Source organism: Meleagris gallopavo, chromosome 14 (assembly GCF_000146605.3).
Source record: "Meleagris gallopavo isolate NT-WF06-2002-E0010 breed Aviagen turkey brand Nicholas breeding stock chromosome 14, Turkey_5.1, whole genome shotgun sequence".
In the NCBI taxonomy this organism is placed as follows: domain Eukaryota; kingdom Metazoa; phylum Chordata; class Aves; order Galliformes; family Phasianidae; genus Meleagris; species Meleagris gallopavo.
Genome location: NC_015024.2, coordinates 19,411,791 through 19,435,874, shown reverse-complemented (window position 1 = coordinate 19,435,874; position 24,084 = coordinate 19,411,791). Strand labels below are relative to the sequence as shown.

At 38.4% G+C, this 24,084-nt stretch overlaps 1 protein-coding gene and 1 long non-coding RNA gene across 2 annotated transcripts in view; one reads left to right on the top strand and one right to left on the bottom strand.

Moving 5' to 3' along the window:
- Positions 1-14,788, top strand: part of FGD5 (FYVE, RhoGEF and PH domain containing 5) — a 103,010-nt gene extending 88,222 nt beyond the window's left edge. The window contains 9 exon segments of the mRNA XM_031555518.1: positions 700-783; positions 2,341-2,420; positions 6,378-6,477; positions 7,886-8,023; positions 8,416-8,518; positions 9,547-9,677; positions 10,779-10,907; positions 12,746-12,894; positions 13,470-14,788. Of these exon segments, the coding sequence (XP_031411378.1) occupies positions 700-783; positions 2,341-2,420; positions 6,378-6,477; positions 7,886-8,023; positions 8,416-8,518; positions 9,547-9,677; positions 10,779-10,907; positions 12,746-12,894; positions 13,470-13,506 (951 nt within the window). The 3' untranslated portion in view covers positions 13,507-14,788.
- Positions 14,789-20,941: 6,153 nt separating this feature from the next.
- On the bottom strand, positions 20,942-24,084 carry LOC109369994. Its single transcript, XR_002119738.1, has 2 exons — positions 23,997-24,084; positions 20,942-23,463 (listed from the first exon to the last, which is right to left on the bottom strand). It is a non-coding gene; the product is annotated as an uncharacterized LOC109369994 (long non-coding RNA).

The following is a 24,084-nucleotide window of genomic DNA, read 5'->3' as shown; positions in this document are numbered from 1 at the left end:
AAAAAACAACCAAGAATATGGTAGGAGCTTTTAGGCAGGGAGTGCACTATGGCACGATATGGGTGCCAGCTGTTCAGCAGAGCACAGATAAACTTGTCTCTGCTGCAGCCTGCAGACTTGATGCTGTCACATATCTAGGTGAATTCTGCTAGCATGGAAAGCCAGTTACTCCTCTCACATTTCCAAACCATTCATCCCTGAATCATTCTTAGAAACCTTGACACTGTACTTCCACTTCCTTTTTGCCCAGAAAACACGAGTCTGTGAAACCCAGCTCTACTTCTGGCCTTGCCACAGCTTTACTGTTAAGGGACGAAAAGAGTCAGAGCTGCAGACTCCTAGGCAACCTAGTTAGTTGATATTGCCATGTAATGCATAACCTGCATTCTGGACTGGGACACAGCACTGCCCTTGAAACAAGCAGCTATTTTACCAAAGCTGAATAAAAAGGAGATGATTATCTACTTGCTTAGCTGCTAGCAAAAGTCAGAAATGGGAATGAATCAAAATCCTGAATCTGGATTTCATAGAGCTCTTTGGAAATGCAGGTCTTCATCTGAGCTGTGTAACTTGGGCCTGCCTTCAGTAACAGTCCTAGCAGTTCAAGTTACTGCTTGTTCTAGGAATCCCCCCCGGGGTAATGGTCAGACTTGCAGATCACGTTGCAAATGATTGATTTTTGTCTTTCTCTTTATACAGATGAATGATGTTCTGCTGTACACGTATCCCCAGAAGGATGGCAAATACCAACTGAAAAACACGCTGGTTGTGTCAGACATTAAGGTAATGCTTTATCTGTATCACAGGCTGAAATTAAAATTGTATACTGGGCACTTAGTGTGTTCTGGTTTGTCTTATTTCCGGATGATGTCAAGGAGATAGAGGGGGTGGACCAGGAGTCAGAAGGAAAAAATAATATGAAGTAAATATATAACAGATTATCTGTAAGGTTGTGACTTTGTATGACAGTCTTATTCAGGCTGGTAATTAATAATGCAAGTCAAAATCAGATTTACCATCTGATCATGAAATTTGAGACAGAAAAAGCTTATTATCTCACTTCATCCATTCTCCTTTTTCTGTCTCTAGCCAATGCACAGTTGTACCATACAACACGTTCAGCATGGCCTAGGTTGCCAACCAACCTTAAACATTTGCCACTCTCAATTTACATAAGCTTTCATTTGCCTGTTTTCTACATGTCCATTGACTTTTTTAATAAAAAATGTTAATGATTCTAAAACTTCATAGGGAAATGATGTATTGGGTGATACTACATGCAATTAAGCAGATATAATCTCTTGTTCAGTAAATTCCGTAACTACAGGTTGCAGAAACTGGATACAATTGCCCCATTCTTACGGTCTTTCCCTAAGCATCCACTGACACTAGTTCCTGTGCAACAGGAAATATTGGGCAGGAATGGTCTTTACTTTTGACCTAGCTCGCCATCTTATACTTCCCTCCAAGAACTTTCATAACTATTCTGTAGCTGATGTGCCAAGTTGTACTTTTAAGAAATAAGACTTGAAGTGGCAAGTCAGGAGGCTCGGGCTGAAGAAAACATGCAAGACATGAGTTACTAATAATTAATTTCAACAAAACAACACAAACTGTGTTGGGGTTTTCTGAAAACATGAAAGGCTGATCATCTCAAAGACCTCATAGTCTAAAAATAACTCTAGGTTCCTTGCTAAAGTAAGAATCACCAAAGTGCTCCACTTCTGAGTAGAAAGGAGTTGTGTAACAGGTACTTATTGTAGTACATTTGAAATACAGAGTGACTGATATAATAGATGCTTGTTAATAATATCACATTATTGCTATGAAGTTATCTTTCCTCTAAGTAGCTTTTGCTATTACTAGACAACTAATATGGTATGTGGCAGGAAAAGGTTTCAGCTGAGCTATATCTTAGGTATTTTTGGCTCTTAAAGAACCTGGCCGTAGATGGGCACTCTCTGATCAGAAGCACTTCACAGCATACAGTCTATGTGTCCAGAAGAAAATTATTTCCATTCTTTACAGAAGGATTCTACCTGACATGCTCTGACATTTTTCAGACTAAATATCTCCTAAGCTTGTCATATGGAAATTAAACTCTGACACTTTATCAGTACCTCTGTAGTTGGATTAAATTCTTTGTTTTCCCTTTAGAACTGGCATCATATCGAAATAGAGAACATTCTTTGTTAAATTAGCAATAGAATAGGCAGAAAACCCTACCTGCCACCTCTCTGCATTTAAATATGAAACAGAGGGACATCAGAGATCACTTTGCATAGAGACTTGTACAGTTTAACTCATGTCCACCCTTATGTTCATGATATTTGTTTCTAGGTGAGCCGCCCAGTGACAGAAAAAGCCCCGAATGTCCTGAAGATTGAATGTGATGAATACTGCCTGACATTGTCAGCAAGGTACTCTCTCCAGACTCCCTCAGCAGAAGCTACATTTTGCTGAGATTTCTCTAGATCAGTCTCACCAATATCCTATTCTTAACTAGTGTTTAATTCTTTTTAAACTTGATTTTGGACCATGCTATTGTGATAGTGTCTGAGTGCTTGATTACACAGCTATGATATTCTTTATAAATGCAAAGCTCATAAATTGTAACTCAGTTCATTTAACAAGTGAAGATTAGAATTCAGCTCCTGACAACATTTTCAAGAAAGAGGAAAGAAGAAAATCTCTTTTTAAGAAAACTGAATTCTTTCAATTGATCTTTCACATTCTTTTCTTGTAACTCCAGGAGTATGTTACATCTGTCTTTCACAATTACACTTTTTAGCTCGTACAACTAGTATTACAAAATTACAAAATTGCACCAATAGAAACTAGGTAATATTGTGCAGTAGATATACAAGCACTTAGTAGTGCTTTAATAACAAAGCCAAAATTAAACCTCACTGGCAACCTCATGGGTCTTTCTATTAAAAAGATCTTCACTACTGTATTTGTGTGGTGTTAGTACTAATTGCAATTGGGAGTCAGTATCTCTACTCTGGGATTTATAAACTAATGGCAGAAAGAGATTATAGGTCAATGTTTGACCAAAAGATAGCAGTGTACTGCATTTTTTTCATGCTTCTAGTCCACAACTATCTTGCAGATCTACAGCCTAGATCTACAGCAGAAAGGTGGATGGATTGATTTTTTTTCTAGATGTAGTTTACTATAAAAGACGTCCTGGTAGCAATGGTATTAAAATTAATTCTTTAAATAAAAAAGTCTTCAAAGCTTTAAGTACTTTTACACCATAAGTCTCTAACTACAGCATGGCTGGAAGCAGCAGACTTCCCTTAACTACACAGTGCAGTAAGTAGACAGAGAGGGCACTTTCTTACTCAATCAGAATTTGAAGCTCTTATTTTCCTGGGAGCATTTGCAGTGCTCAGATACCTGTCAAAGTCTTTTTGTCTGGTTCCTTTTATAACAAGCAAATGAGAAAGTATCTGAGATTTCCTTAGATCTGCATATTTATCACAACCTTTGAAATATGCACGCAATACTTCGGAATTACCTGCTGACAATTACAAAAGCAAGTGGAAAGTGTTTCTTTGTTGTAGAGGGGAAGTAGCTGCTGCACGTGCCCTCTATCCTGGGCAACTGAAGTTGGCATCTCTAGGAAGACACCTGGGATGCTTTGCTTTTATGCTCATGTCAAGTTTGCTTAGTTAGCCCAAACTAAACATGTGCGACCATCAGAAGCTATGTTTCTTTGGTAGTAAATAGAGTCAGGGCTGAGACTGAGGTCACCTTTCTGATAACAGCTGGATTGAAATTGACTCTTATCAGAACACTGGGATAGAGACCCTTTATTTTCCTTGTGCTGCTCATTCTGGGACCAATCTGCTCTAGGAACAAACAGATATTTCCTCCTCTCCCTTCCTGTGCTGGCTGACAGAACTGATGAGACACGAGTGGGACAGCATACCATCCTAACCACAGTGCTGTATTCACCAAAAGGAGCACCAAAGACAGAAAAGTACTAGAAGGCTTCAAGCAGCCCTGAAGATTGCATCTTTTATTGTTTGCATGGCAGCATTGGCCTGCGCAGAAGGCCAGTTGTTGACAATCACAACCCAAGTCTTTGTGCTTTTACACTTGCAGAAGACAAGGTGAATGTGCGCTGTACAAAGGCTGTAAAATTTTGACCACAGCTCAGGAGTTGGCATAAGTATATGAGAAGGCAGCACTGCAAAGCCTTTGTGTCTCCCATTGAAAAGCTATGTTCTTACCTTGCATTAAGCTGACAATAGATCTGATCACACAGCCTGTATGGAGAAAGCTGATACTGTTGTTACACCATTATTTACATGTCAAAATATGCTTGAACGCAGGGGTAACCGTCTAGTGCCATTATGAAACACCAAAGCACTGGGAGAAAGCAGTCAGTATCTCCTCCCTAAGGGGCTAACATGGAGTGACAGTGACAAAATCCCATCCCAGTTCAGTTTTTTGTGTTCTCTGGCTGCCCCCTGCTGGACAGGAGAGTGCAGTGACAGTGTGACCCTCTGCCTGAGGAAGGGATTATGAGGCAGCACAGGGATAACTGATAGTGTAGCACAAAGGTGCAGTCATACTCGGGCTGAAACGTAGCGATGCTGAATCAAAGTCAGAGGTTCTCTGAGCCTCAGAAGTTCAGCAAAAATTTATCTGAGCCTTCTTATGACCAGTGAAATAACTAATTGAGAGGCCATTGTCCAGTGACTTAATTTATCTTACTCATCAGCAGATAGATGTTATTCCCACATTTATTAGGTTAATAATCTGTGATTACTGACTGGAGTTGTTTAGTGGAACAGAGGAGAGGTTAAAAGTATGCATTAGATAACAGGCTTTTACTAGCAGATTTCCCTCTTGTCTGTTTTCAGCTCTTCACCAAAAAGGATTTAATTTACATCAGTGTAGGATTTCTCTTTATTTGTTTGTTTTCCACTGGAAGGGACTTATTCTGTTTTTCAAATCAGATCTTAATTCGCAAGAATTAGGAATTCTCGAAGACTTTCCAAGAATGATAAAGGTTAAAGCCAGGACTTGCCTCTGTTAGCGCTTTGCAGGCTTTGAACATGTTTCATCTTGAAAATACAGGTATCTCCTTGAGATTTTCTAAAAAGCATAATTTGATTAGACTTCTGGTAGTAATAACGACTGACTAGTAGTGTGACTCTTGTCAGAGATTATCTCCTGTATCATAGGTCGTTGGCATGCAGAAGTTAGCAAATATGATCTACTCTTTTGGGAATCTCTTTGCTGCAACAAGCCTGTTGAATTTTACAGAAGCTTTGTGCTCAGAGTGTAGAGGAATGCAAAGTCAAGGATCGTTGATCAAATCTAGCATTTCCTAACTCTCTTTTTTTTTTGAATTTTTTTTTTAAGATCACAAAAACCAAATTATTCTTAGGTATCGTTTGGTGGCCTTACTGAGTATAGTTGTCAAAGCTACAGCTGAACAGCAATTGGCAATGATGCCACTACTAATTTTTAAAAGCAACTCTAGTAGGTAGCTTTCATGAAAGTGGCTGGTATAGCTCAGAGATGAGAACACACTGAGATACATCTGTTCCATTGACTGATGCTGGCAACAGCCAGAGCTGTGCACAGTTTTCAAATAAACAGTATGCATGGTTTGAAGTCACAGCATGAGAACCATCTAACACATGCAACACGGCTAATGGTTATAAAAGAGTAAATGCATTTGATAAGTAACAGGCATTAAGGGTCCTGCTGCTTTTCTAGGATGACTGGACTAGTAGAGAAGCAGAATGCTTCACTATTTCATCTAGTGCAAAGGGGGCAGCTTGGGGCCAGACTGGAGAACTGCTAGTCTCCCTGCATAACTGCAACTCGGGAATGCAGGATTTGCTTTCCAGATTGCTGTCTTGGTGTCCTGCCAGGAGCATGGAGCTTGTCTGTGATTGAGTTAGAGAAAAATGAAAGCATTCACAACTTTACCATGAATGATAGATTTCTGATTTCCTAACTTGCAGATCATCTAAGCATCTCATACTATGTGCCCTAGAGAGCATAATAACTACGATGAACACAAAAGAGAAAAACACTTCTATCTCCAATGTTATCTAGGATTGAGGTGTTCGTAGCAAAGTCAGAGACAACTTTGGAGAGAGAGGGGAAAAAAAAAAAAAAGAATGCAGTGTCTTGTCAGTCACAGTAATAACCATAGAGCTACACTAATCATCCAGCTGAAAAAGTACAAGTCAGTTTTGTTCTTGGCTTTGAAATTACTGATTCAGCGCACTAGCGAGTAAAAATAAAAGTTCAGAAAGTGAAGCTTTTCTCCTCTGATCCAAAAACTGCTTGTTTGGTCCCTGATGTAGATGACATTAACTGCTTTGCTGTATTTCATTCCACAGCTCTTGCTTGGAAAGGGATGACTGGTACAGCTGTATCAGCAGACACATCCCAGATGACTACAAAGCTCACAATACTTCCACCTTCCACAGCAACGTGGAGGTAAGAGGAAGCTGAATCTTTCAGTGCTTGAAGGGGAAAGAGAAATGGGAAGGGAAGAAGTTAGAAAATGCTAAAATGCGGAGTTTCTTGGGCAAGATATCCTTAGTAATTCCATTAAGATCAGAATGCCGAGCCTAAATGACAAAGCTTATTATACTGTATGGCTCTAGAGGCCACCTCTGAAATATTAATCACAGTCTGTATTCTGTGGTCTTTGCTTAAATACAAGTTCACCTGGAGGAAAACTAGCATAATTTGTTCCCAAAACAGTAACTATCTTGAATGGTCTAAAAATAGGTACAAATTCTTATCCTGGTTTCAGATGGAATGGAGTAGATTTTCTTCATAGTAGGTGGTATAATGCTACGTTTTGGCTTTTAGAGAAAAACGAGCCTGCTTTAGTTGTTGCTGAGATATGCTGCACACAGCTAAGGACACTTCAACTTCCCCTACTGTACTGTCAGAGGGAACTGGGGGTGCACAAGAAGATGGGAGAGGACAGAACAAGGAGAGCTGACCTAAACCAAACGTACCATATGACATCGTGTGAAAAAGCTATAAAACTGGGCATGTTTGTTGGGGAGAAGAGAGCCATTGCTTGGGAACTAGCTAGGTGTTGTTCAGCAGGTGGTGAGCAATTGCACTATGCATCCCTTGTTTTATACACATCCACACGCACACATAGAGAGAGAGAAAATTGGGATCAGTTTCATATTGACCATAGCTCCATAGGCTTGGAGAACAGGCAGACACATGCACAACTGCAGCCTTGTGTATTATAAGAAACAGGAATAACAAATACATTTTCTATAGTTGTTCCATATATCCAGATCTGCCATGGAAAGCACGGATTATGTTTGGATTCTGTGGGGATAAATGCCTTTTTGTGCGCATCATGGTTTGCACTGGAAAATAAACAAGTTTGTACTGATTTTTGGTACTTTCTCTTCTGCATTCATAAAACTGCCCCAAGGTGTAATGAAATAATGAACTCGGCTTCTTTGCTGCTGAAAACTATGGAGCTGGAGTTTTTTAGGGTTAGTATTTCAGAAACTGCCAAGAAAAAGATGGCTTTAACTCATGACCTAGTCAGCAATTTGCATATGCAATGAATAAGGTCCTTGCCTCACATGGAAGGTTGTCAGTGACTGACTAATAACGGATCTATCTTCATTGTTATCTGTTTTGACTGCCTTTCACAGCACCATATATTGATGACCATAGACTTTCAGTGCTGAAGCACTTAAGTGCAGTGATATACAGATTCTATATCTTACTGCATTAAGAACCGAAAAACTGGGTATTCTAGCAGGTGAACTGTAATGAGAGAATTGCAGTATGAGGAGGATTGAGTGGGTGTACTTTGGGAGTGCGGATGCTTCTTGATTTGTTCTTCTTTGATTTTAAGTTACGAGAAAGGCTTGGAATACCCTTGGGTGAGAGGCCTCCTACTTTTGTACCTGTATCCCATGTTATGATGTGCATGAACTGTGGCTGTGACTTTACCCTTACTTTGAGGCGACATCATTGCCACGCCTGTGGGAAGGTAAGAACTGTACAAGCTCCTCAGGGAGGCTTTATTCACGTTACTAAGATGGTGGCTGCCACCGCTCTAATTTCTGCATGTTTTTTGCAATATCAAGACCAGAATTTGACTTTCCACAGAATCTGCTAATGCATTGCTATGTTAGGTAGTTAGGTTTCTAATAACTAGTGTGCAACTAAAATCTCTGTGTGATTCTGGTTGGCTTAGATCAGTGTAAATCTACAGTAATTATAGTTCAATCAGTAGATTTACCCTGACTGACACAGATGTAGCAAAGTTATATCTGCTCCACTATCCATCCTTCTCTCCTAAACAACTCAGAGAATTTGTTTTATATGTGCATATATATCAATTAAAATTATATTTACATGCAAATCTCCTCTCTGGAGCAGATTGTATGTCGAAACTGTTCAAGAAACAAGTACCCTATGAAGTACCTCAGAGATCAAGCAGCCAAAGTCTGTGACAGTTGTTATGTGGAACTGAAGAAAAGAGGTAAAGTTCCTCCATTCTTGACAAAATTGACAAATATACTGTCTATTTGTATAATGAAGATGCTTTTAGGACCTGCCTGCTATGCTGACCTTTGTGACAGAGGATTTCTCATTTCAACCACAATGTATTGAGGTCCCAAAAGTCCCAGACTGTAAGGCAGCTAAAATTGTTTTAGCAAGCCAAGTTCTTCGAGGGTTTCCCTGGCCTTCTGATAAGCCAGTTAACAGCAAGTGTGAGATGTAAACATTAGAGCTGATAGCTGTTCCCTGTAATTTCTAGTGAATTATCCACTAAAGGAAAACAGTGGCTTTACTGTACCTCGTTCTGTCCTTATTCTTGTTCCTTTTACAACAAGGAATGCTGAGATAAAGTGCAGAGCCACTAAGAGCATTTCCACATAGAAAGTTAATCTGGAAACAGATGGAAGCAGAAATTCCTGATAGTAGAGCTACTGCCTAACTAGAACTCTCTTTATGACTATATGAGTCCATGTTCTAATTTAAATACACATTGAAATAAAAGATAAATTGGGGGGGTGAGGGATTTATATATATAATTGTGGGAAATGGCTTTATACCCAGGCAGAGGCCAGGGACGAGTGTCGTCCTCCAGGGGTCTGTCTTGGGACTGGGGCTCTTCAACACCTTTATCAGTGTGACTGGGATAAGTGTCACTGAGTGCACTCTCAGCAAGTTTACTGATGACACCATGCTGAGTGATGCAGTTAATACAGTAGAAGGAAGGGATGCCATCCAAAGGGACCTGGACAAGCTGTATTCTTGCTTTGCCAAATTTTCTTTCAGACTGCTTTCAAGTAACTGTAGGTTATTACCAGTACTTGAGGATGCTGTGAAATCCAGCCAGCTAACTAAACTTAACGGAGTAATTTGAAGGAAAAGCTGAAATAAAAACCAGCTACAGAGGAGCTGGTTGGTTGTGTTAGTGTAGCGTGTATCTCTTACCCCTTGTATGACATTTAGCAATTCATCCATTTCTCCCTTCCCTTCCGAATTTTCTTTATCTTCCAGAGCGGCCACTAAGTATGAGCTTTCCTCCAACTTCATCCAGGTGTTCAAGCAGTGCCTTCTCTTCAGTATTCCACAATATCCATTACTCATCTTTCAAGAAACAGAAAAAGATCCCATCAGCTCTTACAGAGGTAGGACCAAGCTGGCTAAGAAAGACAAGGAACTGCTGAGAACTACATGCTGAGATTTCAGCAGCTATGTTTATAATTTATTCTGCAAGCAGTGGGCTCATACCATGCTCTAGTCATCATCATGCAATTATTTTTTTCTGTTTTTCACCCTGATGTTTCAAACAAAGTATTCTGAGCTCTGGATTCAGCACAGAAACTTCTTCAGCCCACTAAGAAACCCAAATTATAGCAGCGTGCGTTTCCTCATCAACCTGTACCATCTTCAGAAAACTAAGACCACCTCGTGGTATTAGCTGGTACAAGGAGGCAGGTCACAACCTTCACAAGTATCAACAGAGCACGATTTGCCATTGACTAGTTACTGTTTATGAAATTGACAAGACCCTTATGTCAACACAATAGTATTAATCTGTAACTTTTTCTCATTAGCTTTAGCCAGGACCTGGAACGCTTTTGTTCTGCTACAAAACACTGTTGTGTGACACTGCTCGGTCTTCTATCTTGTCAGAAAGGCAGATTTTGAATCTCTGGCATTTTTTTCCAATTTGGTATTGCAGTTCGATACTGTAATTAATTGTGTATACTGTGTGTGTGTGTATGTATAGCTCCTTCTACCCAAAATGTGGATCTTTCAGGTCATTAATGAATTAGATCTCAAAATAGGTCTGTGAGAGGGGTAACTTGCCTCAGAAATATTATTTCTTTAATGAAATCAAGTCATAATCTAGTTATTAACATAAGTTAATATAAAAATATTGCGAAGTCCAAAATATAACCACATCTTAGAGGTGTTCAGACAAAGGACTATCCTCCCTTACTGGAAGCATCATTTTTTACAATACTACCTCACCCAACAAAAAGAGCTGGGAGGAGGGACGAGTTCAGTTTCTCAGAATACGACTGTAAACTTGTTCTCAGTAACAAGTCAACTGCACGCTTTCCATGTGTTACCAAGAACAAAGTTTAACATCTTCAAACAATGGGGAAAAAAAAGAACAGAAATAGCATAAGCATGATATTACTCTATCGATGTAAACATTCATGTCAGGAGGGAAAAGGCCTCTGCTGTCATAAATCCCGATTTCTCCCACTCTCCTTCAGGTGACAGCCTCAGGAGAGGGAGCTACCATCAGTGGTTACCTCTCCAGATGTAAGAGAGGCAAAAGACACTGGAAGAAACGCTGGTTTGTTATCAAAGGCAAAGTCCTCTACACCTACATAGCAAATGAGGTACTGTGCAATCTAACTTAAAATATTTTCCTTACTGAATTTTATCATTTATGCTCTGCAGTCAGCAGAAGTAAATGTGAAAGGTATAAGTGGTGTTTCTCACAGCCAGCTGCCTCTGAGAACTGGTTCTAATGGACTGGGCCCCTAAGCAGTTACTTTCAGCTGAAGGGCTCAGCCACATCCCTCGGTGGATCTCAGCAACCTTTTTACAAACTGCCCTTCGTTATTTTATTTTATTTTATTTTTTCTGTTCATGTTGTTATATACTGTCAGCCTGAGTCTAGGTATTTACATATAAAAGCTTCAAGGTAATTGCCAGATTTTATTTATTTTTTTGTAGATATAGGGTGCTATAATCTATTTCTGCTGGAGAGAAGAGTCGTGTGTGTAAATAAGATATACTTACACTACTAGTATCAACAGGGAAAGATAGGATAGTCTGCAGAGATGAGAATACTGCTTTCTGTATTGACCTGTAAGCCCCTCTTCGTAGCTGAGGAGGCTGGCTTTCCAACAGACTTTTAATGTATTTTTTTCTCATCCCAGTTCCTTTTCTCAATTTTATTTCTTCTCCAATTGAGTAGCTAGCTGCAGTGCCAGTAAGCTTGAAGTAAATACAGTACAAGGAGTGGTTGTAACTGACAGATTTTGTAAGTAGAAGCATAAAAAATGATTTTGCTGGATACAGAATGCTAGAACTGTAGTAACCGCAGTATTTAATATTTTAAGTCTTCAGGACACTTTGCAAATATCAATCACTTAAATTCAGCAGTGTGAAGAATGAAGTATCATTAATTATCCCTCTGAAACAGATGAGGAGACTGAGACACAAAAGTGTTCATGGTCTGGCCATCATTGAAAACTTAACATCTTTCTTCAGTAGCGTTATGTATAGTTTGTTACCTCCTTAGTTTCTCTGCCTGATTTGTTTCCATTTAGGCCACATAATCGTGAACTTGACTTTTTTCCAAGGCTCTGAAGCCTCTCAGCAATTCAAACTGTTAGCATCCAGTTTTGTATTCAGTACACTTATCTGCCCTAATCTTAGAAGCAATCACTTTTTGTTTGGTGATAAGGAAAGAGCAATGGATGGCTAGTTACACTTTTTATTCCCAGCTCACAACTGAGCTTCTAAGAGCAGAAGCAAAGGCAACATACACATATAAAAAAACATTACAGTGACCGCAGTTGCAGCTTTCAGTGAAGCTAAAATTCAGTTTGATTAATATTTATTGTTTCTTTAACTTATATAAAGCAGAATTTGGCAAAACAAAAACCACAGCTGTATACTGGAGGTAAGTTAATGCTGAATTGCATAACCAGTTCCAAGATTTTGGAGCAGTGCTGTTCAAAGTGAGCATGCTATCTGATGTGCAGATTTTTAAAACAAAGTTGCTAGTGCTATAAAAGGAAATTATAAGGTACAAAGCAGACTACTACTTGCGTTCAGCAAACAAAAACAGCTCGAAGTAACGCATCCGAGACTGAGCCCCGTTTCAAGCTTTCAAGAGTGCTGCTGCAATTTCCCACATTGCCAGTAACCTCAGATTGCTTCCTGGACCATTATGTCAAAGTAGTCATTAAAGTAATGGGTAATTTGACCTTTTGGATGGCCATGAATAACTGGATTTTTAGAGGTGCTGCTAAGGTTGAAGACTATATGAACATGTGCAGTACACTGCCATTGCTCCTGTTTAAGAGTCACAAGTTCAGCAGAAGATACATTTTACTGCTTTTGCAGCACAGACAGTGTTTGCATATGATTGTTTTTCAGAAAGAGCCCTTAAACTACTATGGGCTTCCCTCTAATTTTTGGTTCACTACTTCTTTGCTTTCAGGACAAAGTCGCCACAGAAAGCTTACCTTTGTTGGGTTTCACTGTTGCCCCTGAAAAGGAGGAAGGATGTGTGGGTACAGTTTTCCATCTCTATCACAAGCAAACTCTGTTTTATAGCTTCCGAGCAGATGATAACTACTCAGCACAGAGGTAAGGGAATAGATTTCCATGCTAGTGAGCATGTAGGTCCAAAAGCTTATGTAGAGTTTTTCCTCTCCTTTGCTTCAGATTCCTACCCTAACAGAGGAAAACAAATGGCTTTCAGAGTGTTGGCTAAGCCCAATTGCATGCAACTGCCTTTAGTGATGAAAAATCTACCTTTTTTCACTTCTCTGTTTAGGTAGAAAGAAGGCTGAGCCTCAAGAATCACAGTCTTCCAGTCAAATATGATTTTTGTCTGGGAGCTTCCCCGATTTGTGTTCTATTTATCCACTTCTTAGTTTGCTCATCAACAAATAATTGTTCAGATTTTGCAGTTTATTGCTACTCTACTACTTCTACATAATAAAATAATCATGTAATAAAAATGCCAGTGCCTTAAGGCACATGGGAAGAAAATTTGTATTTATGGGAGGTTTTGTTTCTTTTAAACATTTCAGTTCATATTTCCTATTCTAATTACAAAACCATAGCTACAGTACTCTTCAGGCTTTATGTTCTGAAAATACCCATTTTTGAAAGAAATAATTTTACATGTACCACTCTTTCTTTCCTGCCCTTTTTAGGTGGATTGAAGCCATGGAAGAAGCATCCATATTATAGCAACTATCACTCAATGGACTTAGAATACTAATTCTCAGATTTCCGTACAATCCAAGCAATCTCCTTATTTCTTACAAAACTGAATGGTATATTTCAGGCAAACTGGCTACGAACACTGGATATGAACAGTTTCCAGATTGCTGTCTGCTTCCTTCCTTCTCTTCCTCTTACTTTTCCCCCCATCCCCCCCAGAAAACCTTTAAAATAGGGAATGTTTGTGGTGACCCTCTACGCCCATCCAAGTTCAGCCCGTGCTGTAAGCTTCTCCTATGATCCCATGGTAAGCTAAGTTTAACATTAAAGAAAGAAAAAGCCATGGAAGTACTGACTACAGTAAGCAGCAGGGTCACTTTTATTTACTGTAGAGCACTGTCATATTTCACTGGGTTGGTTTTGGAGTCTACCATGGAATTTGAAACAATGTAGTAAACAACAAATACTCATTTAAAGCACTTTATTATTTTCATTCAACTACAGTTTAATCTTTTCATATTTCCATGGAGTTTGGTGGACTGATTTATTATTATTCATCCATTAACAAATGCCAGCATGAAATTATGCCATGCATATGCTGAATTGTTTCTACAGAAAAGGAATGAACAAAAATGCTTCATTTGCCCAGTCTACCACCATTGCACAAGCTATGATCCAGGATAATTACTTACTATCCATTTATAATTCGACAGAAATCACTGTATAACTTATTTTAAAGTGTTTACTTTCATATCACTACAGTATTTTGAAATGCACTATAGTTGCTCTGCAGTCCAGACGTTGAATAGTATCGTGTCACCCTGAACACCGTGTCAGATTCAAACCCAAAGGATATTTTAATTTATTATAAACCCACAGACAACTTTTATTTAACACTAATCTACCTATCAGTGTTAAGATTTGTATCATTTATTTAAATATTGTATCTTTATTTTCAGTCCTCCTGATGTTTCTGCTGTTGTTGTTACGAAAAATGTCATCAAAACTTTAATTCATATAACAAGTGAATCATTTGAAATATGCTGGTGGGGTGAAGTGCACTTGTCTGAACCTTCTCTGATAAGAGTGCTTTGGAACTCCTCTGGCTAAATGTGTCTTACTCCCCCGCCAGGGCCGGAGTTCCAGCAGCCCAGTGGCAGAATGGCTTCAGATGTGTGCTGCATTTACACTAGCTGAAGACGTCAAAGTTTGGTTTCTGTTCCTTTTTGTTTGGTTGGTTGGTTGGCTGTTGTTTAATGAAGGTTGAAAAGTGATGTTATAATCATTGCAATAAAATGATTTTGTGTTCCATGTTTGTCATAAAATCTGACTGCGAATAGAATGGCAATTATGATTAAAATATATCTTTCTACAAAAATAAAATGCTCAAGAATTTTCTTACATTTTAATGTAAGGGAGGAGAAGAAACTTTACTACCTTCATTTTTTCTTTCTTCAATAAGTGTAATGGATACCTCAATTTTTGATTAACAAACTGGCTAGAATTTTTCCATATTTTTTAAGATTTGTAATGTATCTCCCAATGATAAAGGTAGTTCAATTTATTACCTAGAAAACCAAGCTTAAAAAACAAATACAAGTCTACCACTAAACAAAAACATACTTGTATTGTTTGGGGTTTTTTTGTTTATGATACTTCTGATAGTATGATATCTCTGAAATGAAACTATCTATCTGATAATTTCATAAAACACAGATTGTCACAGGCTAACAGAAATCAAGTATGTCTCATGTTAGAACTGCAGCCTTGTTACTGTTAGCTATACATGCAAAATTTCTAACCGTGGTCCCAAAAAAAAAAGTCTGCACTACAGAACAACAGTACTTTGAAGATTTAGGTGCTGACTGTTGTTTGAAGTTTTTCAGTAAGAAGCAGGAAATGAATACACAAAAATATTTTGTTGTTAAAAAAAAAAAAGATAGTGCTATTAAGCATTGTCCGATATAATGTGGAAAAAGTAAAAGAGCAAAATATGACTGCAGTTCTACAAGCTTTTCTTTTACATTATTTTTACCTTGCCTCCAATTCCAGTTATTGTTAACAGACACACGTTATTAACCAATTCTCTAACAAACTGAGAGCTTTGAATTAGAAGACAGTAGTTGAGATCTTCTTGTGAAGACAAAATTCAGACAATAACAATGAAGAAGTGTTTCAATCCACGTTAACTTTAAACTTGTTGAGCTAGGCTACCTGCCAACACTACTTCAGTTACAGATAAAAATGATCTTAATATATCACAAAGCAAGAAAAATAATAATAAAGAAGATGCCCTTATATTTTCAGTTTAATTGAGTCTAATTTGAGCAAAGCTAAGCACCGAAGACAAAAACTGTCTTAATTTCAAGAGCTAATCCACTAATCACTTTTTATAGTTTTAACATTGAAATAGAGGTTTTTGGACAGCTTACGCCACATATTTGCAAGTAGCTCAGTACATTTCTTCCTAACATGTACCAAGCCTCGCTCTCTCTGAAAAAAAAATTTCACAACTTTGTAAACGTAAAAAAAAATCTGTAATAATGCACAGTGTACTAGCTCATCAGTCAATAGTTTCAATGCAAACTGGGTTAGTTTATCATTTCAGTGCGTTTTTGTTTATTTTGCCACCTACTGGAAAGTATTATGTCGTTTAATGGTTTTCTGCAATCAGTGTTTAGATCTATCTTACAGTACATGCCTATTTAAAATCCATCTTTGATACGGTTATTATAATTCGTTTTTCCAAATCAAAGTATAAATCATATAGCAGAGTTAGAGTGCTGCATCGTGACAAGATTCCATGCCATTGCCACCAAGTACTGCTGGTCAAGAAGGGCCTGGGGTCACCACCCCTCTGAGCTGATCCTGGATCACATTTAGAATGGAAGAACAACACAAAGCTACAAACACCAAGCGGGCTCTTCCCATTTGCGTGCTGCTTTGGCACAAAAGAAACAAAGACCTCTCTGTTTATAGCCACATAAAAACAGGAGAAAAAGCTATTCCCAGTGTCAGTCTCAAAACACTAACTTCCTTTACACTAACTTTACCTTTATAATTTACTACATCAAATAATCTTCTGTGTATTAAAAACAGTGTGATCCTTCAGTGTGAATGACATCAAGACAACAATTTGGATCAAGTTTTGAGAAGAAAGTTTCTAGACTTCAGGGCAGGTTTACAGTCCCGCTTACAGGAACTATAATAATATTAGACTTTTCCTGAAAGCACTGTTGCACAAATATTCTGCAAGTCTTCCCTTTCTACAGAATAAGAAACACCGGGAAACCATTAACAACATTGCCATTCTTTGCCATGCTTTATTTTTATTATTATTACTAAGTGACAATAAGTTTCAATAGCTTGTTTCCAATGCACACATGCTTTGGAAAGGCATGGAGTACATTTAAAATAAACGCGTTCTGATTTTTTTCATCTCTGCTTGTAATACTACACTGCTATGTTCTTTCCTCACTCCTCTTTAAGTTAAAGGAAACTGAAAGGACAGTTTAAACTAACCACTAAACTGTCCATCCTTTTGTTTCACCTGCAGCATGCTACATTATTAACAGCAGTACTTGCCAGCGTCATCTTAAGGAGAGCAGCACAGGAAGTGCAATTACTCTATATCCATACTGACAGCCATTATAGAGCAGTTAGGTTCTGCACTAAGTATTCCAAATTGAAAGTTTGCTTCAGGTGAATTTGGGGACAGGGCTAGGATTTTACAGTGCTCTTGCTATCCACAGACCTTAATGGACAGCATATTTCTCTTAAAGCTACTTTTTACAATTTATTAATAAAATAAATTTATAATTTATTTTTATTAATGAATATATTAAAACAATAAAATTAAGAATACACTTCTAGATTATTCTCAGCAAAGTTTCATTTCAAATTACAGCCACTACATGATAAACAATAATTTATTAGATCAACAAGTTGAAATTCCTATAGTCAGAAATATGATTCTCACAAACAGCAGATAGAGCAATGACAAAGCATAGCAAGACTAGACAACCACGAGACTTTATCTGGACCTGAAAGTGTGTATGTGGCCAAACGCTTCCCCGGACTACACTGTGGTATCATGTATCTTATACTTCCCATACTTCTCCATACTATCTGCAATACTCTTGCCTTTCTTCCAATCTCTCCAAAACCAGATGCAACATGCTAGCAAGCCTAATGGCTGCAGTCACTGTGGGACTTCATTGCTAATCAAGATCTTTAAAAAATTACGGTTATTTAAAAAAAAGTCAGAAACCAGCAAAAAACAAAACAAAAAAGTGGATAGCCTTTCAGATGAAGTATGCTATGTACATTAGCTTTCACAGCACTTGATTCCAATTCCTAACGCAGTATTTCCCCATATTTTTCACCGCAGCAGCGAGACAGAGTCTGAAAGTGTTTAACCACATTAAAGGAAGACTTACTTCATCTCTGCAATGTCACGACTTTCTATTCTGCATCAGAAACATCGAAACTGCTCTGTGTGTTCGTTAGTATGAAATTGATTGCTGTTCAACCACGTATGTACCTTCCCTTTTAAAATACAATTTAAAAACCAGGTCAGTTCACTTATACTTTCAGAAGGCCACATCAAATAAAAAGACAACAGCCGCAAAACCTAAATGCGGGCAGGATTAACTGAGCAATGACTTCAGGAGCATAACGAGGGCCATCAGACAGGCTCTGATATAATGAATTAGATGGTGGAAAATAGCAGAAGTACTCAAGCTCCTGAAAAATAAGCAGATCAGGTAGGAATATAAACATGGCATTTCAGCACAGAGGGAAGTCCTCGTGTTTCGCTAGCCCCAGAATTTCCTTGTATGTAAGCTCTTTTATTTATTATTATTATTTTTTTTTTTACATTTGCAATGTTTTTCTCAACATTGAATAGACTTTCCAAGTTTAGATTTTTTTTTTCCCCTTCAACATACAGCACATAAAAGATAAGATTCAGTAATATGTTTTAGGATATTTTACTCAGTGAAATAGTCCCCTGCTGTAGAAGCAATACTGCAGTTCTGGTCAGCACATGAGTATCATGAGCCCAAGAAACTGCTCCTCCTTCATTCCAGAATAAAATACTTCACCAACAGCTAAACAGCAGTTTGCTTGGAAGTGCAGTTAAGACTATTCGGGACGCAAGCTGAAGTAAGATTTTTCTACAGTCCACATTGCCTATAGCAGGCAGCGACTCATTCTGCAAAGAGACAACTAAGGAGAAATGAGGGCAACTAGCCCGAGAGGGAGGTCGCTAGCTTCCCTTAGTGCAGCACAGCCATGCTCAAAGCCAGACACAAAGCACAATATCTTATGTTCAAAATCATCTACTAAACACATTAAAAGAGATTTAAATTGAATGTGGCATGAACAAAACCGAATTGTTTATACTGTTAAAATCTTAGTCCTTTATAACTGTGTTCAATTCATATTCATCCTGAGTTCTTCTTGCTAAATAACAGCTTTGCTCATAACATTTTCCTAGGAAATTTCAGGAAAATTGTGGGAGAATTTCAATAATATGAAATGACAACTTTTAAAAATTCAGAAGAGCTCTGTAGATCCCAAAGATTTAAAACACAAGAATAACCTTAAATTCTGCTTTCATTTTGTAGTTCTTGGCCTCTCATAACTTCTGATCCCCTCCTCAGCCATGACATACTTTCACAGCCAATGCCACGTCCATGACTGGAGGAGGGTTTGTAGCCTGTGCCACAGACACACGTACAGCCCAATGTTTGCAGTCAATGGTTCTGACCACATCTAAAATAACCTTTCCCTCTCTGTGAGCACGTACATTTTCCCAACTCAGCTCTGATCTACAATGAAGTCAATCTGTTCTCCTGGGCACAAAACCACTTATACGAGGTGTCTCCCCTCCTCTGCTTCCATGGCAGTTTGCAGAGCATTTTTCTTCTCTGTCAAATATTGCATAGAAAGGACAATGGAAAACGTCTGTGGTATTGGAAGCGGAATTTGAAAAAGGCCACATTAAGATACCTTCTGTACAGTGGATGGGAACAGTTTAATACTTCCTTAAGAAAACATAGCTGCAGGGATGCAGCCTGGCCTGGGGAAGAGGAAGCACATGAGGAGGAAGAGGCAGCAGAAAAGAACAGGTATGTACGAAGCATAGCCCTCCATGCGCTGCTGCGGGGCTGTTATGCAGGCCAGGGAAGGTAGATGTGAGTCAGCCATGAAGAAGTGAAGTTAAGCCTGGGAAAGATGGGCAGAGGAAGGTGATGCTTTAGTTTTTGCCCTAGTTTAAATAGATATGGATGCTAAGAAATTTAAATTATTTTTCTCCAGGTCGAGTCCGATATATGATTTATCTCAGCCTGCAGGCTATTTTACCCTACTTTCATTCTCTGCCCCATCAAGAGAAAAGCAAGCAGCAGGGTCAGTACCTGGCTGCAGTCCAAAGACAAGCCTGCACAGTGTGGCAGACAGGTGGATCTTCTCTGCTCCCAGTATAGTTATTAACCTTCACCTCTTAGAGAGCTGAGATTCTCCACCTTTTTCACCTCCAGTGTATTTTACTTTCCAGTCATAAGTAACCCCAAAATGGCCTATACAAATACTTTCTACTAACGCTCCCTTTGAAGACTGCATATATAAGTTTAGCACATTAGATAATTAGCATTATCTAATACAATATTGTTTTAACCTGCTTTGGCAGGGGGGTTGGTCTCGATGATCTCTAGAGGTCCCTTCCAACCCCTACAATTCTGTGATTCTGTTTATTAAGGAAGGGCATGGGGGATAGTTCTACATTTCACTGATGTTCTTACAGTAACCCACAGCAAACCATGCTCTCAATGTGGCTTTCTTTATTGCACAGTTTGTTGTTAACCCAGGAGCATGGTGCAGCTGCATGGGAAGCAAGAGTGTACTCCATACCAGAGTTTGTTCAGAGAAACTATCCTCTTGGTGGCAGAAATAAGAACAAGGAGACAACTACTGTCTTCTAAAACTTTCCTCAACCTGCCAGGCAAGCAACAAAGAAGAGCAGAGTAGCAATTCACCTCTAGTTTTGGCATAAGTTATTCTTCCTTTCAGTCAGAGAGTTATTGATAAAGAATGAAGAGGAGTTTGAGAAAAGAGAATGAAAGTAAATGGAAAGCGATACCAAAGAATATATAACCATTTATTATCTTCCAATTGCTCTCGCACAAAATTTTGGAGTCGCATTCTTCTGCTGTTCCTAGCTTTAAATAAGGCTCATTAGAGCACAGGCAGAATGTTTAAGTCAGCTACCTCCAGAGACTTCCCCAAAAGATAATAAGAAAAATGCCAGCCTATCTCTACCACTATGAATTACTTGTGAGCTCAGAATTTAACATTTCCAAAATTTCAAGTAGATACAGACAGTACAACACACTATATAACTATTAATTTGTTCACTATTTTTAAACACAGGAAACAAACTAAATCACGTACACACGACTTAAGAGATACCAGTACTTTTATTTGCATAAAATTATAGAACAGCCCCCTGTGAAAAGACATAGTTTTAACTTCTCGTTACATTTTTTCCCCTCTGAAACCTCGCAGCTGTCAATTCACTGCTTGGATCATTTTGTTACATGACACAAAGAGACTGTTCATTGTGATAACCAATCTTATTTGATTTATTTTATTTTCAAGCTATGGTGCAGGACAGTCAACATAGTACCCACAGGCTTTATTTAACAAGATACACAGTTCTCATTACTGCATTTTTATTTCCCATACAACTCAGAAGAAAATACATCTTTAAAGCATTTTTCTACATTTCCTTCCAGCAAAGACAGTAACTGATTCACTCATTGACAACATTCAAAACTATCCAGAATTACTAGTTACATTCAAAAATACACTGAATTTTGCTTTAACAAATTAGGCCACTGGTCTAAGAGCAACGTCCTAATTCCCATATTAACTCAGATCTCAGGTTTTAACAAAAATAAGAGCCACATGATCAAAAGCACAATATCATTAAGTAGACCTAAAAGAAAGAAACAAACCCCTCTGTTGATCACTACATCAGTTAAGTTCCAAAGCAAGAAATCTTCAGAATCTTCACAGTCTTCTCTGCAACCTCCTCTCAAACAAAAATTCTCACAGTGCACAAACTCTAAGAGAGCCCTGGCTAAGCAGGCTGCATGCTCAGGTACAACAGGATAAAGAAATAACATGCTCGGAAATTATTATCAGCACACATTCGCTTTATGTACACAAGATTCCAATAATTGCCAATCTTTTCCCACTTCCTGCTTCATTCTCCTAAAGCAATTATTTCACAGAAAACATGGATTTGGTTGCCAATACATATTGCAATACTAAGAGAATCTGCCAAAACCAAAAATATCACTTTATGGAGGCAAATGTTTCCGTATTCCCTTAAGCTACCACCGATTATTAATATGTAATGCAAGGATATTACAGTTATTTAATTGTCCACGATTACATATTGATCTTTGACAAGATCTGATGGACTTCACAGATAGAATTTTTTATTTCCAGTCCTCCTTCACACAAATATCAAACTTACTTCAACAAGAATTCTGTTCATATAAAAAAATGTAATGATGAGTCAGAGATGGCTTCTTAATCACATTAGTGGCAGAATGCCTTAAAAGGCTAAGAAATCATAACTGTAATTATATATGTGAGCAAAAGAAGAAACCTTCCTAGCTAAGCCACCAGATTGTCTGTCAAACAGACAAAGGATGCAGTGTGTACAAGTTTATTACCGCAGTAACTATAAGCCCTGGAGTCAACAGTTCAAAGCTACAGAAATACAGGACTTCGCTGTTTAGGAATCTCAGGCAAGACAGTTTGCTACTGAGCAAGTGAATTTAAAATATATTTAAATTTATTATTTATTATTATTTATTTATTCAATTATATTTACTACAAAGTAAAAACAACATACTCTTCCCTAGAAGATGAAAACAATAACTGCAGATATTTCTAAATAAAGCATAAATTTAACTGAAGACATCGTAGTCTACTGCCTCCTAATTCTATATATTCTGATGCTCAGAAAGAAAACGTGAAAGTTGAAAGCTTCCTTATTCATGGTAGACTTCTCATCTCTGGTTTATTCAGCGTGTGACAATTTATCACCAAAGACTGAACTTAATCACTGAGAAGAAGTACTAGATCTCGTAAGAGAATTCTCTGACCAGAAAATTGAAATACTTCTCTACCTAACTATGAACACAGCTGGTGTAGAAAATGAAAGAAGAAAAAAAAAAAAGATGAAAATTGATTAGAATTCTGATAAAAATATTTAAGAATAGCAAATAAAAGGCAAAACTAGGATTTGCTTTAAGTTTGCTTACATTAGTCATAGAATCACCAAAGTTTGAAAAGGTCTCTAAGATCATCCAGTCCAACCATCCACCTATCACCAATATTTCCCACTAAATCACGTCCCTCAGTACATCTACACATCTCATGCTCCAAAAGGCATAAATCTCAAAGTTTAATGCACTGAACTGTCATTTTTTCACTTAAGTTATCAGTTTGAAAGACAACCTGTGATCACAGACTCTGTTTCATGACTCATTATTCTTGATTTACAACAAGAAAAATACAGTCATACCCTAAAATCTAACTTACTTCACAAATTAGGGTACTGAGGACACTGAAAAATTCATAGACATATGTTCAGGAGGGGATTGGCCGTTCAGGAGGGTGGATAGTGATAAGACAAGGGGGAATGGTTCTAAACTCATGGGAGGTTTAGATTGGATATTAGGAGGAAGTTTTTCACACAATGGGTGGTGACACACAATAACAGGTTGCTCAAGGAGGTTGTGGATGCCCCATCCCTGGAGATACTCAAGGCCAGGCTGGATGTTGCTCTGGGCAGCTGCTCAGGTGGTTGGCAACCTGCACATAGCAGGGGGTTGGAAGCGGATGAGCTTTGTGATCTTCTTCAACGCAGGCCACTCTATGATTCTGATTCCCTTCACACTCCTGAAAAAAGTGTCTACACTTTAAAATTGCATTTTATGAAGAAAAAAATACGCAAATGCATTTTGAAAAGTCTTCTTTTGGAGGAATGCACATATTTTGGAAAATATGAAAAGCCATCTTTCTGTTCTACACTCCTGCCTTCAGGAGTTATCATATTTCCCATCTTCCAGCTCACTGTTTGTCTGACCACTCCTTAATTACTTAACCAGACACAAACTAAACTTACTAGAAGTACTAAAATTAAGTTAGATAATTATAAGCGTAGGTGAAAAAAACGCTACAAACATGACAGAACTGGGCCCACGAATTTACGTTCAATAGCCACAGAGATGAGCCCCTCACAGCTGCGAGCACCTAACGCAGCTCAGCAAAGACAGCAGACAACATCTGCAGTCACGCACGTATAAGCAGAACAACCTTCACGGCCAGCTCCATCAGACGAGCCCTAACCATCGGCAACAACCAGATAAAATTAAATAAAAATTCAAGACTATTCAAAAGTAGCTTTAAAGTACCAAATCTTTTTGACTTACCAGCTCAGAACAACGCACCGCCACCCTGCGCGCGCCGCAGTCTTCAGCTCGGAAACGAGCGCCACGCGCCGCGCACGTGCACGGCCGG